General features: G+C 41.9%; 1 protein-coding gene across 1 annotated transcript in view; it reads right to left on the reverse strand.

Annotated features, from left to right (window-relative positions):
• Positions 1 to 12,721, reverse strand: part of cntn6 (contactin 6) — a gene marked incomplete at both ends in the record, with an annotated part of 72,790 nt that overhangs the window by 18,027 nt on the left and 42,042 nt on the right. The window contains 2 exons of the mRNA XM_084062998.1: positions 778 to 950; positions 3,377 to 3,504. Of these exons, the coding sequence (XP_083919124.1) occupies positions 778 to 950; positions 3,377 to 3,504 (301 nt within the window). The remainder of the gene's footprint in view (positions 1 to 777; positions 951 to 3,376; positions 3,505 to 12,721) is intronic.

Genomic DNA, 12,721 nt, shown 5'->3' on the forward strand with positions numbered 1-12,721 from the left:
GTTGGTGAAATTTCATGCAATATACAGTATCGTGATACCGCAATATATCGCAATATAGCAAATATTGTGACATTATCGTTATCGAGGGCCTAATATCGCAATAGATATCGTATCGTGAGATACCCATATCGTCCCACCCCTAGTGTGTGTGTGTGTGTGTGTGTGTGTGTGTGTGTGTGTGTGTGTGTGTGTGTGTGTGTGTGTGTGTGTGTATATGTATATATATATATATACACACACACACACACACACACACACACACACACACACACACACACACACACACACACACATATATATATTTGACATAAATCTTGTACAGTTCATGTGAGATCATGTCAAGCCACATCTAGGGCTGTCACGATTACAAATTTAAGTAGACGATTAATTATCACTCAAATAATTAACGATTTAATTGTGTTTCTGTCGTTGAAAATTAATGGAACATTATGAATAAAATGTTCATTTCTGTTTGGCTTTTAGCTTTCGTAAACAAAAGTTGCACAGGGCAGATATGACAAATAACACATATTTAATTACTTTATACTTAAAAATGAACATTAATAGTGGAAATAGCCGATCTACAAGCTCAAAACGCGTCGCATCGCGACGCGTTTTGAGCTTGTAGATCTGCTATTTCCACTATTTTTGCCTTTAAAAAAAAAATATTACATTTTTTAACATGGAATTGATTATGACGATTATGTATTAATTGTGAGAGGCCTATAGCCACATCAGGTAATTATCAACTGGTATTAGAAACTGTCCAGTACGTACCCCTCCGATCATCTCAAAATGATCCTGCCTGCTGAAATCAATGGGCTTGCCGTTGAAGAACCATTTGAAGACGGGGTCCAGGGAGGAATCAGTGAATACCTCACATGGCAACACGATGCTCTGTCCCACTGTGGCGTCCAAACTCAGAGGAGGAACTATGATCTTGGTTGGCTCTGTTACATAATTGGCGCACGCAGACACACATGCACACGCACACACACACACACACACACACACACACACACACACACACACACACACACACACACACACACACACACACACACACACACACACACACACACACACACACAAAGGCTGACAATTGGATGGGGGCACTGTCGTCGATCGATGAGGAGATAAGACGCGCTTCTCAATAGCTTGTGCAGTTTTCATAAGAAAACTACATTAACCACTTGAACCCCAGCATCGGTTATTGTGGGGAAAGCTTTCGCTGAAAATAGCAGAAAACAGAAAATATACTAGTATTGAGCCCTGAGGGACTCCGGTTACCCATAATGGGGTTAACTGTAAGTGGTTGAAACAAAAGCAGCTACTCTTTGTGTAATACACTCAATATGACTTGTATTTGGGATGCTTCTTCCTTCATACGAGTTAACAAATTAGACCGAAAATGCAGACAACAAGATAGAAAGAATCCCAGGACAGTTCCAAGCGAGGCCCAAAAGCCTTGGGCACGCTGGGGGTGACAGACCCAGAGGAGACCTGAAGAGCACTATAGCAATGTTAACCCATCTGTGTCATTTACATTTTTTTTGGCTATTAAAAAATAGCAGATCTACAAGCTCATAGCGCTATGAGCTTGTAGATCTGCTATTTTTGAAAGATCTTGAAAATGTGTGCAAATTTTTTAGTATATATATTTTTTAAAGCAAACATTTGTAACTCAAATCTTTGCTTCTGGGGGGGGATGGCTGGAATATATGACTTTGAGATGGGGGTCCGCAGCCAAATACATATCTAAAAATGTTTTCTAAATCCTAACAGTATGTTAGGATGTCCAACTTTTCCATGTCATCTCAAAATATGTTGTTCCAGGGACCCTCCCAAATTCAAATATTTGCACACATTTTCCACGATTAAAAATACAAAAAAGCAGATCTACAAGCTCATAGCACAGCTTTTTTTGAATAGCCAAATAAATATTAAAATGGCACAGATGAGTTCCCGGTCTTAATGGATTAAAGAAAAAAGGTTACTAGGAATCATGAAGTGTTATGATACTTGACCTTATAAATCATTATGAAATGCTTTATAATGTATTATGATTATTGTAATCTAAGGCATTATGAGTAGTTATATGCATGCTTATAATTATACAGTGTTGTAAGCAGATTATAATGCATTATATGTATGTTTATAATTAGTTATACACATGGGGTTTAAGCAAAATGTTGGTGAAATTCCCCTTGGGGATAAACAGTTCTATCTTACCTCGTACACATTATCAGTTACAACATATTATTTATTGCTGTATGTGGCACTGTGTGTCAATGTAAAAAGTAGATAAGTAGAGAACATAATAAATCTTAATTTGTCTACTGTGGTAATGGAAGGTGGGAGAAGGCGTAATAAAGTGACCTCCACTTAACTTCCATCTGGAAGAGAACATTTTAGCCTAAATCCAACAATGAATAATTAAACACACGCTATCACAATGTCAACTCTCAACGGGGAAAAAAACATTTCTCTCTCTCTGTGAATAATCATCACCCATTATTTAAACATTCAAATCCAAAACTGCAAAAGCAAGCTCTTTTCAAATTAAAATGTTGGTGGCAAAAAAAAAAAAGGAAAGAAACAGACAGAAAGAAAGATCTTCTCTCAGTAATATAGATGCCAACGGTTGGAGCCCCACTCTGCAGCCTGGACCATAACTCACAGCTGACAAAACCATGGATGACTTATATTTCTGTCAAACCAGCAGGAACATAAAATGACTATATATTTTATTATCAATTTCATGCTTGGGTTAGTATTTTTTCTCCCCCCCTTAATCCGTTAAGACCGGGAGGGCGTGTGTGTCATTTTTAAGATTTCTTTGGCTATTCAAAAATAGCAGATATACAAGCTCATATCGTGGCACCGAGTGAAAAATCATGAGAATTTGTGCAGATCTTTGAATATATATATTTTTTAAAGCGAACATTTGTATTGGATTCAACAAATATCTTCTAAATCCTAAAAGTTTTTTGAAAAAAAATAAATGTTTCTATATCAGTGGTTCTCAAACCTTTTCATGTCAAGGACCCCCAAAATTATATGTATTTGGCCGCGGACCCCCATCTCAAAATATTTTGTTCCAGGGACCCCCCAGAAGCAAAGATTTGAGTTACACATGTTCGCTTTAAAAAAATATATATTCAAAGATTTGCAAAGAAATCTTGATTTTTCCAAAAATAGCAGATCTACAAGCTCACAGCGCGGCACTCGGTGCCGCGCTATGAGCTTGTATATCTGCTATTTTTGATTAGCCAAAGAAATCTAAAAAGTTACGCACAGATGCGGTCTTAATGGGTTAACAAAGGTTTAAACCATCTGCTTAAATGCTAGTAAAACCTTGCGGGCAGAAAAGTACCTTTCACCACCAGCGAGCCCGTGCTGCTGGACGTTCCGAACTGGTTCCTGGCCACGCAGGTGTACCTCCCTGCGTCCGTCTGACTGATGTTGGTGATACGCAGGGTGCCGTCGTCCATGATGGTCTGTCTGGATGGAGAGATCGAGAAAACACAGAAACCCATGACACATGATTCAATATCACAGCCACTAGCCAATCAGCCCCACAGTAAAAAATCCTTAGTGTTAATTTAACACTGAGGAGGTGTACAAATTGAACAGAATGGACCCTTAAGGACGCGGTCACACCGAAGTTTAATTCTACCTATGAGGCAGTGGTGTGTTCTACCGTGGTACGCAGTATATGCAATTTTTTTTCGGTGCCATCGTATACATCCAAAAAAACGTTGGAGATGTCGTATCGGATACGTTGATACCAGTGGCGTACCCACTGTAGAGGCAGGGCAGGCGGTCGCCTGCCCAACTACGATCTCGCCTCCCCTAGAAAACCCAAATAACCCGAAAAGGTGTCATAGCGTGCTTAATGTCCTCAAAGTCACGCACCCAACAAGCTTTGAACTGAGCAGATTGGACCTTCCGTTCCATAGATAATGGCCAAAACATCTTGAAAACGGCCACTTTCGCCGGTTTCCGATCACCGATTTTCGCAAAAATCTCGCCTGCCCTAAATGTAATTCCTGGGGACGCTACTGGTTGATACACATCTGATACGCTGCACGCAGGAAGGGGCTGGGCTGGGGGGGGCAGCAATACAATCAGCAAGAATGTGGTCTGACTGTCTGATGTGAAGGCTTATCATGTGTGTGGCTATTGTTCTTGAGGTGATAATTAATGGCTGCTGGCGAAGGAATTCACACATTAACTGAACGACCTGCCATTCAGTGAGTACTTCATTAGTATTGGCGTATGCGCGTCATAGCACAGCATAGAACTGCAAATCGTTTCAACCCAACACAGTTTGTCAAAACATGGGTGACAAGGCATCGTTCTGCCACACAAGTAAAGAAGCCATGCACTGTGATGTACACCAATGAAACCTGTAGAAAGAAAAGTTTGGAAAGCTATAGGCATGTAGTATTACATCAGGCTTGTGGGTTAAACACTATGCACGAGTATGCATCATTTGATGATGTTTATAAGTGCCATAACTGCCATTTATGCTAGGGCACTTTTTTTTGCAAATGCAAACATTTTTCTTACTGTTTGTTAATGCTGCTGAAATGTGTGAGGAGACAAAACAAAAGATACTAAGACTGATCATTTTTTGGACTGTACATATGGCCACTTTTTTTGCACATGCATTTTTTCTTCAGTTATTTGTATTTCTTTAATATTGCTGCTAAACCAAAAATCAGTACAAAGCATATTGCGTGGGGGCCACACACGCGCGCAAAGCTCGCGTGCAAATGTTTTACATTTAATTAATTATAGACGTGTGCATGTGCGCGTGCCGTGTGTGTGGGAGGCAGGCAATAATCATAGTATACACTCCAAAAACATCTAGAACACACCACTGCTATGAGGGCGGATTCTGCCAATGCTTTTCAATGGGAACAGAGCGTTTCTTTGCAGAAATCCGCAAATGGCAACAAAACCGCTCCGTTCCCATTGAAAAGCATTAGGCAGAATCCACCCTCATATGTAGAATTAAACTTTGGTGTGACCGTGCCCTTATCGGTCCATTTGGTTACATTTATACACTCAGTGTAAAATGAACACTGAGGATTTAACTGTACGCTTTGTTCTTTAAGTAATTGAAGAAACCGGCCAGGATGATATTCATTACGTTCACAGCTTTTTCACTTTTTCCCCCTCTGATTTATTTGAATGGCCGCTTCAGAGACACCACCATCTTCAATAGAAGCACGTTTGCACACAGAACATAATTGTCATCGTCAGAGCACCAACATATTTGCATGGAATCGACGGCACAAAAGCTTGAACGTTTCTATTAATTGGATACACAGCGGTAGACAATCTCCAGTATAAGGACAGAACTACAGTGCGCTGTAGACGAGAGAGCATTTGAATGGAATATATTCACCAGTGGCTTCATCATTCTACAGTACAGAGTCACTATGAACACAGTAAAAGACCTCCCTGAAAGGCAATAAACTGAGATAGTCAGATAGAACCGCATCTCACTGAAAAGCACTCTCTGGTCCCAGGAAGGGAGGTTTTGGGGGATTGAGATGTTGAATCTAATGGAACAGTGCATAACTGCAAAGCTGCACTCAAAACAGTAACGCACGTTGACCTCATTGTTATAATGTACAATGCATCATATTGTTTCTTCCCTCCTGTTTCCTGTTGTTATGAAGGGATTCATCCTGTGGAAATGTAGTAAAAGAGACTAAATGAGATAGCGCTTTGTTCAAGTGTGAAAAACAAGGAAGAAACCAGCAGGCATTTCACTGGATGGCAATGTATAATCTATATTCCAGAAGCAAGCAGCAAGCAAGTACATGAAGACTTATTTTGGCACGCTACTTTCAAAAAAGACAAGTGAGATAGCATGTGAACATATGCATAAATGATGCAGATATAATGCGTTCCCATGTGACCTTTTGGCCGCGGCAAATCAAACGCAAACGCCGCAAGCTATGAGCAGCCAGCTTAGAAATCAAACAATTTCCCTTTAGCTGCTCCTCAGAATATCCCATTGAGACCTGGAACGCATCTGTGTCACTTTTAGATTTGAGCTAAAAAAGCATTATTTTACACTTTGGCTATTCAAAAATAGCAGATATACAAGCTCATACGAGCTTGTAGATCTGCTATTTTTGTGTGCAAATCTATACATATTGTTTTAAAGCGAACATTTTTAACTCAAATCTTTGCTTCTGGGGGGTCCCTGGAACAAAACATTTTGAGATGGGGCGTTCGGCGGCCAAATACATATCTTTTTGGGGGTCCTTGACATGAAAAAGTTTGAGCATCACTGATATAGAAACATACGTTTTTCAGAATACTGTTGGGATTTAGAAGACATTAGTTGGTAGATTCGGCCTCAGGTCTTAAAGGGATATATATGTATTCACTCGGCCCGAGCGGAGACCCAGAGAAGCATGTCTGACACTGGGTGCTTTGCACTGATTTATTGACAAAAATATCAAACGCTGAGTGATGGAGGCGCACTGAGAACATGACCTGCGGGGCAATGAGCTGCAAAACAAATAGAAACGTAAAGAACTATCTGCTTGGCGGTACAAATCCCGTTCCACCAACGAGCATTTCTATTCTCGTCCCAGGCGCACTGCCTGTGTAATCACTTCTTTCTCCTTTTCCCCATGACCAACCCTTGGAAAATATGATAACTAATCAATCCCACATCGCTCACATGTTGAGGAAGGTCCACTGAGTTACGGAAAGGCTATGGAGACGTGGCGGCACATATTGATTTGAGACACAGTCTCCAAAAGAGTGGGGAGACTGGTGAGAATGACGAGTCATATAGCACAATGCTGTCTGTTAACACTAAGACAGACAGCGTAGTCTGTGTGTTGCAAGGGTGTTAACTATATAAGGATATTGAACTGTGAGTGACACAGATCTTTCACTTCTGATTCATTCATATGTATTTTAACTATCTATATGCACACGACACGCCTTGACTCTTTTTTCCCCCACTAATGGGTAGGTTTTTCACAAAATTCTTCAAATTTGTGAAAAGTTTCTGGTGATTTTTTTCTACTCTTAGCTTTTTCTCGACTTTTTCTCGGCAGTCATGTGACAATATAAGCATTAAAAAAAGGCATATCATAAACACGATGTCCAGGGCCGGTGGAGGGCTGATCGCCGCTCTAGGCGAGATTCCTTTGATGCGCCCCCGCGCGCATGCGATTTTTTTTGCGGTTCTGGGCGGATTATGATACTTTTTTTTGTGTCTTTGGTTACTTTATTTCGGTTTTAGGGTTAGGGTTAGGGTTAGGTTAGGGTTGTGTTATTTAATTCAGATTTTACCGATTTATTATCATTATTATTATTTTTTCCTGACTGTTTTTGCCGCCTCTCCAAACTGCCGCTCTAGGCGGCCGCCTATGTCGCCTTACTGGGTGCGCCGGCCCTGACAATGTCCAATCAACCCCAAACTTGAATTGCACGGCATCTAGAGTGCACCTCCAAAAGCACTTCCACTTTTGAACATAAGGGGCACCAAAAATGTGAAATATTTAACCATCCTCCTATAATTTGACAAACCTCTGTCGTCATGGTGAGGCCAAAATTGTTCTGCCTGGTTCTCCTCAGTGGCTGGAGCAATTGATCTGAATTTGCACACAGCCATTGGCCATTACCATGTGCACCTAACAGCGAAGCCCGTTTTTCGATTTCACAATATCTCAGCTGTTTATTAGCGGCGACGCGACGGGGTGCGTGCAGGGGGGGCCTGCTCTTTACTACTTTACTACTTTTGTATGTCAATTTGGACACACTTGGGCCGCTGTCATTTACATTCCCGGACTGATTTGTGTTCCGAGTCTGGCCCTGTGCAAACATAATTGACACAAGGCATTAACTATTAGCATCCATACAAGCGCACAACTCTGGGGCAGATTTTCCGATACCGATACCGGAACCGGAAACATAACCAAACCGGAAACGGAAATGCCGTTAAACCGGAAATGGAAGTACCTGACACGGGACCGGGAATGGTCGTAAACCGGAAACGGAAGTACAAAACGGAACCAGAAATGACCGTAAACCGTAAACGGAAGTATATCAAAAAAGTATCGATATTTTTTTTTAAGTATCGATACCCAAGCGATACTCAGACAATCGATCGATATATCGATACCAGTATCGATACGCACATCACTATATCACATGCACCACAAGAGACAACAATGAAGGGAGGTTGGGGCTTTCCTCCTGGCGGAGGTTTGCACTCTACTGAACGCACCTTTCCATTTTGGATCTAAATCAAGTTTTGCTTAACAGAAAAGATATAACGTGCAGCAGACAAAAACATTACACCTGTGGAGAACCCGGAGATCACATGTTCCACTTACGAAATGGACTGCTATAATTACATTTGGGAAAGCGTGTGTGTCTGTGTGTGTGCGTTTGGAAGTGCGTTTGGAAGTTCACAGCATGCCTAGTAGTAAGTAACACCTAATTGGTCTCTGGTACAAGCAATCATTATAATGTTGGTTTGAGGGTGACATTCATAATAATGGTGCCATCTGTATTATTAACATATGTGTCTGCTTTCAATGTAAGATCCCATTCATCACAACAAATTAGTATCTTAGTTGACAAAGAAGACTTATATTGAACATAAAACATGAGAATTAAAAAAAAAATACTTAATGAGGTATTGTCTTCACATGTTTTGACTCAATAAAGTATAAAAAAAGAAGAAAAATAAGACTTATATTGGGAGCGTTTCAGCAACTTGGGAGCTGCCAAGACTGAAGATTGTTCTTTCCCTCCAGTGCTAACAGTGGGTGCAATCTGCATTACCTGTGATGTGGTTGGGTGCAGTCAATTTGCCATAATTATTGTCATTTTCACAGTATGAATTCAAGCCATACTGAAGGACAGGCACTGACGTGTATATCTAGTGACCTGTTGCTGTTTTCCATGTGAGGCTTTACTTCAGCATCACCATTGTCAGAATAAAAATAAGAAAATGTCATGGGTTTTTCTTGTGGGTTTTTGTGCCAACAAAAATTTTCTAGTATAACTATACCAGTATTCACCCCATCATCAATGTTTATTATCCAGAATTAGTCTTTGTGCATTCAAAGACGGAAATGCGTCACCTTGCTAAACTAATGGCCTAAGTCATTGTATGAGGAAATTTATATTTTTGCCCAAGTCAGCTCCTCTGGTAAAATGGCCTATCTCCTAAATGAAAAAGATCATGCTGTTCCCTCCCCTTTTCGTATAATGGCTCCCTGGTGTCCCTAATCTCCCTAGTGTGACTTAGGCCAAAATATGATTTTTTTGGGCCTAAGTCACATGGTTTTGTGACTTTATTTGTATTTTTAGTCATAATTTGTTATAAACGTTTTGGGTAAAATGATTAAGAAATATCATAGTTTTGTTTTGGATCAGTTTTATTTATTTTTCTGAAAAACCATTAGTTTAGCAAGGTGACAAATGTTTACCAAATAAATAGGTTATAGACAGTGAACATCAATATATACTGCAACTCTATTTTTTAAGGGGCGGTGGCCCTTTAGGGATTCCAGCTGAAAATGGGATAAGATCACTTTAAGTGAACATGCAGGCTAGATAATGAGAATCACTTCGATGATCATTTGGCATGTTATTTATAAAAGAACATATGGGCTATGGGCATTTGGATGTTCTATCCAAATATCATTCTGCAATTAGATAGCATGGCAATTTGTCCAACATACACATACTGAAAATTATGTTTAAAGGCAATCAGCTTAAAAATGCCGAAAGTTGCATTTCAATGCAATATGGGATTCTTCATCCAATATGATTTTGGAATTCGTCTTATCTGTGGCAGGGGATTTTAACCCATTGATACCTGGAACGTATCTGTGTCACTTTAGATGTCTTTGGCTATTCAAAAATAGCAGATATACAAGCTCATAGCGCGGCACAGAGTGCCACGCTACGAGCATGTAGATCTGCTATTTTTGAAAAATCATGAAAATTATTATTTTTTATTTTTTTCCAATTTTTTTTTAGGATTTAGATTTTTTTAGACGCGGCCTCAGGTCTTAATGGGTTAAATGAATATATTTAAAAATGCCTGGCTGGAAACATGGTCATGTGCTCCTTGAATACTGAACACACTCACTGCTGCCTAAAACAAGCTCAAGGAAAATGAAAGTGCATGTGCAAAATTAAAGTGCATGACACTCTAATGATTTCTGCATGCAACACAATTTGCACAGTGCACAATAACTGCTACGCACGTCAATCCTTTTCAGCATCGAGGTTATTGTTTATTATCCTATAAAGTTATAGCTAATGCCCAATCATAATGGCTGATCCTAATGCATCTGACTGGGCTCTATTTGTAACGTGTTATGAAGAAATATTGCTGTCTTGGAAGCGTTTTCAGCGTTGCAGTTGAACACACACGGTGCAAACACTGGTGTACTGAGAGAAAAATAACATCTGGGCGTTTGACTATGATGGATGGCTGTTGGAGAGAATTTGACTATTAAATGTTTCTATTTACCAGAGCTGCTTTGAAGTCTTTTGGCACAAGTATCAAGTTAAGTCTCAAGTCTGTGATGACAAGTTTCAAGTCAAGTGAGGATGCACACGATCCTCTTCAATTGACAGACTTTACAGTACAGTAGGGCACCCTATGGTTTTTTCGATAAAATAGTGTTTGAGAATGAGAATGACAGCGTTACAATGAGGTCACAGACAAGTTATTAAGATCTCAGGCCACACTACATAAACATGGCTAACACATACATTACCAGTGAACATTATTGATATTATTTTGTGATTTATTATTCACATATATTGTTCTTATCAAAGAACACCCGATTAAAATGGTACAGGTCAAAAGGATAAAACAAAAAACAACCAACAGTAGGTCTGTTGGAGAGCATCATTCCCTTGAAGAACATTGTGTGGCACTATTTAACTTTGGTTAATAGTTGCTCCAGTGGGGGGAAAAAAGTTGTTGATACAACATATTCTCCCGATTGACTTTATGGGTTAGTCCTATATTGCATGGTGAAACAGGTCTCAAAGTGACATTCTTAGCAGATAAATGAACGTGAGCAAAGTGGATTTTGACAATGTATTAAATGACAAAACCTGGTTCATCGTTTTCTTTTTTGTCTTGTTTGATAAAGATACTAGTCATTCTTGCATGCTGTCAGGCACCAAACAGAAGAGGACTCAAAAGCAGGCACAGGTTCAACGGGTTTTATTCAAACAAAGCTGGGGGGGGGGAATAGGCAACCAGGGGCAAAGAGGGCCAGGCAGAGAGTAGTCAAAGGGGAAAGCGTGGGTCGGAATCCAGAGAAGTCAGTCAGCGAGGCGTCTAGTCCAAAAGGGGTAAAGCTTAGCCGTAGTCCGAGGGTCCAATCCAAATCCAAACACAGGTAATCCGTCCTAGTAGGCTGAAGTACAGAAGGGTTAGGCAGAGGAAAATCCAGATACAGGCAGGGGTCAAAACAGGCAGAGAATACAGATTCCGAATACTGGGTTAGAGCGAGCTAGACTAGGGTAAACTGGTCTGATCAGCAGGCAGAGAATAATGGCAGAGTGAGGCCTTAAATAACCTTGGCTACTCAGTGGAAACAGGCACAGGTGTGGAAGTGGTCACAGGTGTGTGAGTGTGTGAGCTCCCTTGGGCGTGGGCGTGACAGGAGCCCCCCCTCCCACGGGCGCCTCCTGGCGTCCTCCGAGGTTGGTCTGGATGCTGCTGATGAAAGTCACGGATGATGGTGGGATCCAAGATGTTACGGGTAGGAACCCAACACCGCTCTTCCGGACCATAGCCCTCCCAGTCCACCAGGTACTGAACACCCCGACCTCGCAGCCTGGACTTCAGGAGCCGACGCACAGTGTACGCCGGTGAGCCGTCAATAGAGCGGGGAGGAGGAGGCAACAGTGCGGCTGGGGACAGGGGGCTAGTCACCACGGGCTTGACTCGGGAGACGTGGAAGGTAGGGTGGATGCGCATGGTCCGGGGTAACTTGAGGCGAAGAGCAGAGCGGTTAACAACTTTCACAATGGGGAAAGGACCAATGAAACGGGGTGCCAACTTACGGGACTCGACGCGGAGAGGAAGGTCTTGGGCTGACAGCCATACCCTCTGCCCAGGACGGTAGTTAGGCGCCGGCACGCGGTGACGGTCTGCGTGATGCTGGTATCGGGAGACCGTGCGGAGCAGCTTGGAGCGGGCTCTCTTCCAGGTCCCCCGACAGCGGCGCACAAACTCCTGGGCAGAGGGAACGGAGACCTCCCTCTCCTGGTCAGGGAACAAAGGAGGCTGGTACCCTAGAGCACATTGGAAAGGAGACAGGCCAGTAGCAGAGGTAGGCAAAGAATTATGTGCATATTCCACCCACAACAACTTACGACTCCAGGTGGACGGGTTGTCAGTGGTCAGACAGCGTAGAGTGGTCTCCATCTCCTGGTTCATTCTCTCAGTCTGACCATTGGACTCGGGGTGGAAACCGGACGAGAGGCTGACTGAGGCACCCACCAGGGTGCAGAAGGCCCTCCAGAACCCAGAGGTGAACTGGGGTCCCCGATCCGAGACCACATCAATAGGGAAGCCATGAAGGCGGACTACATGCTGCACCAGTAACTCTGCAGTCTCCTTGGCAGTAGGGAGCTTGGGGAGGGCAATGAAGTGGGCCGACTTTGAGAACCGGTCCACAATGGT

The sequence above is a fragment of the Gymnoscopelus microlampas genome (assembly GCF_963454915.1).
Source record: "Gymnoscopelus microlampas genome assembly, chromosome: 7".
NCBI lineage: Eukaryota > Metazoa > Chordata > Actinopteri > Myctophiformes > Myctophidae > Gymnoscopelus > Gymnoscopelus microlampas.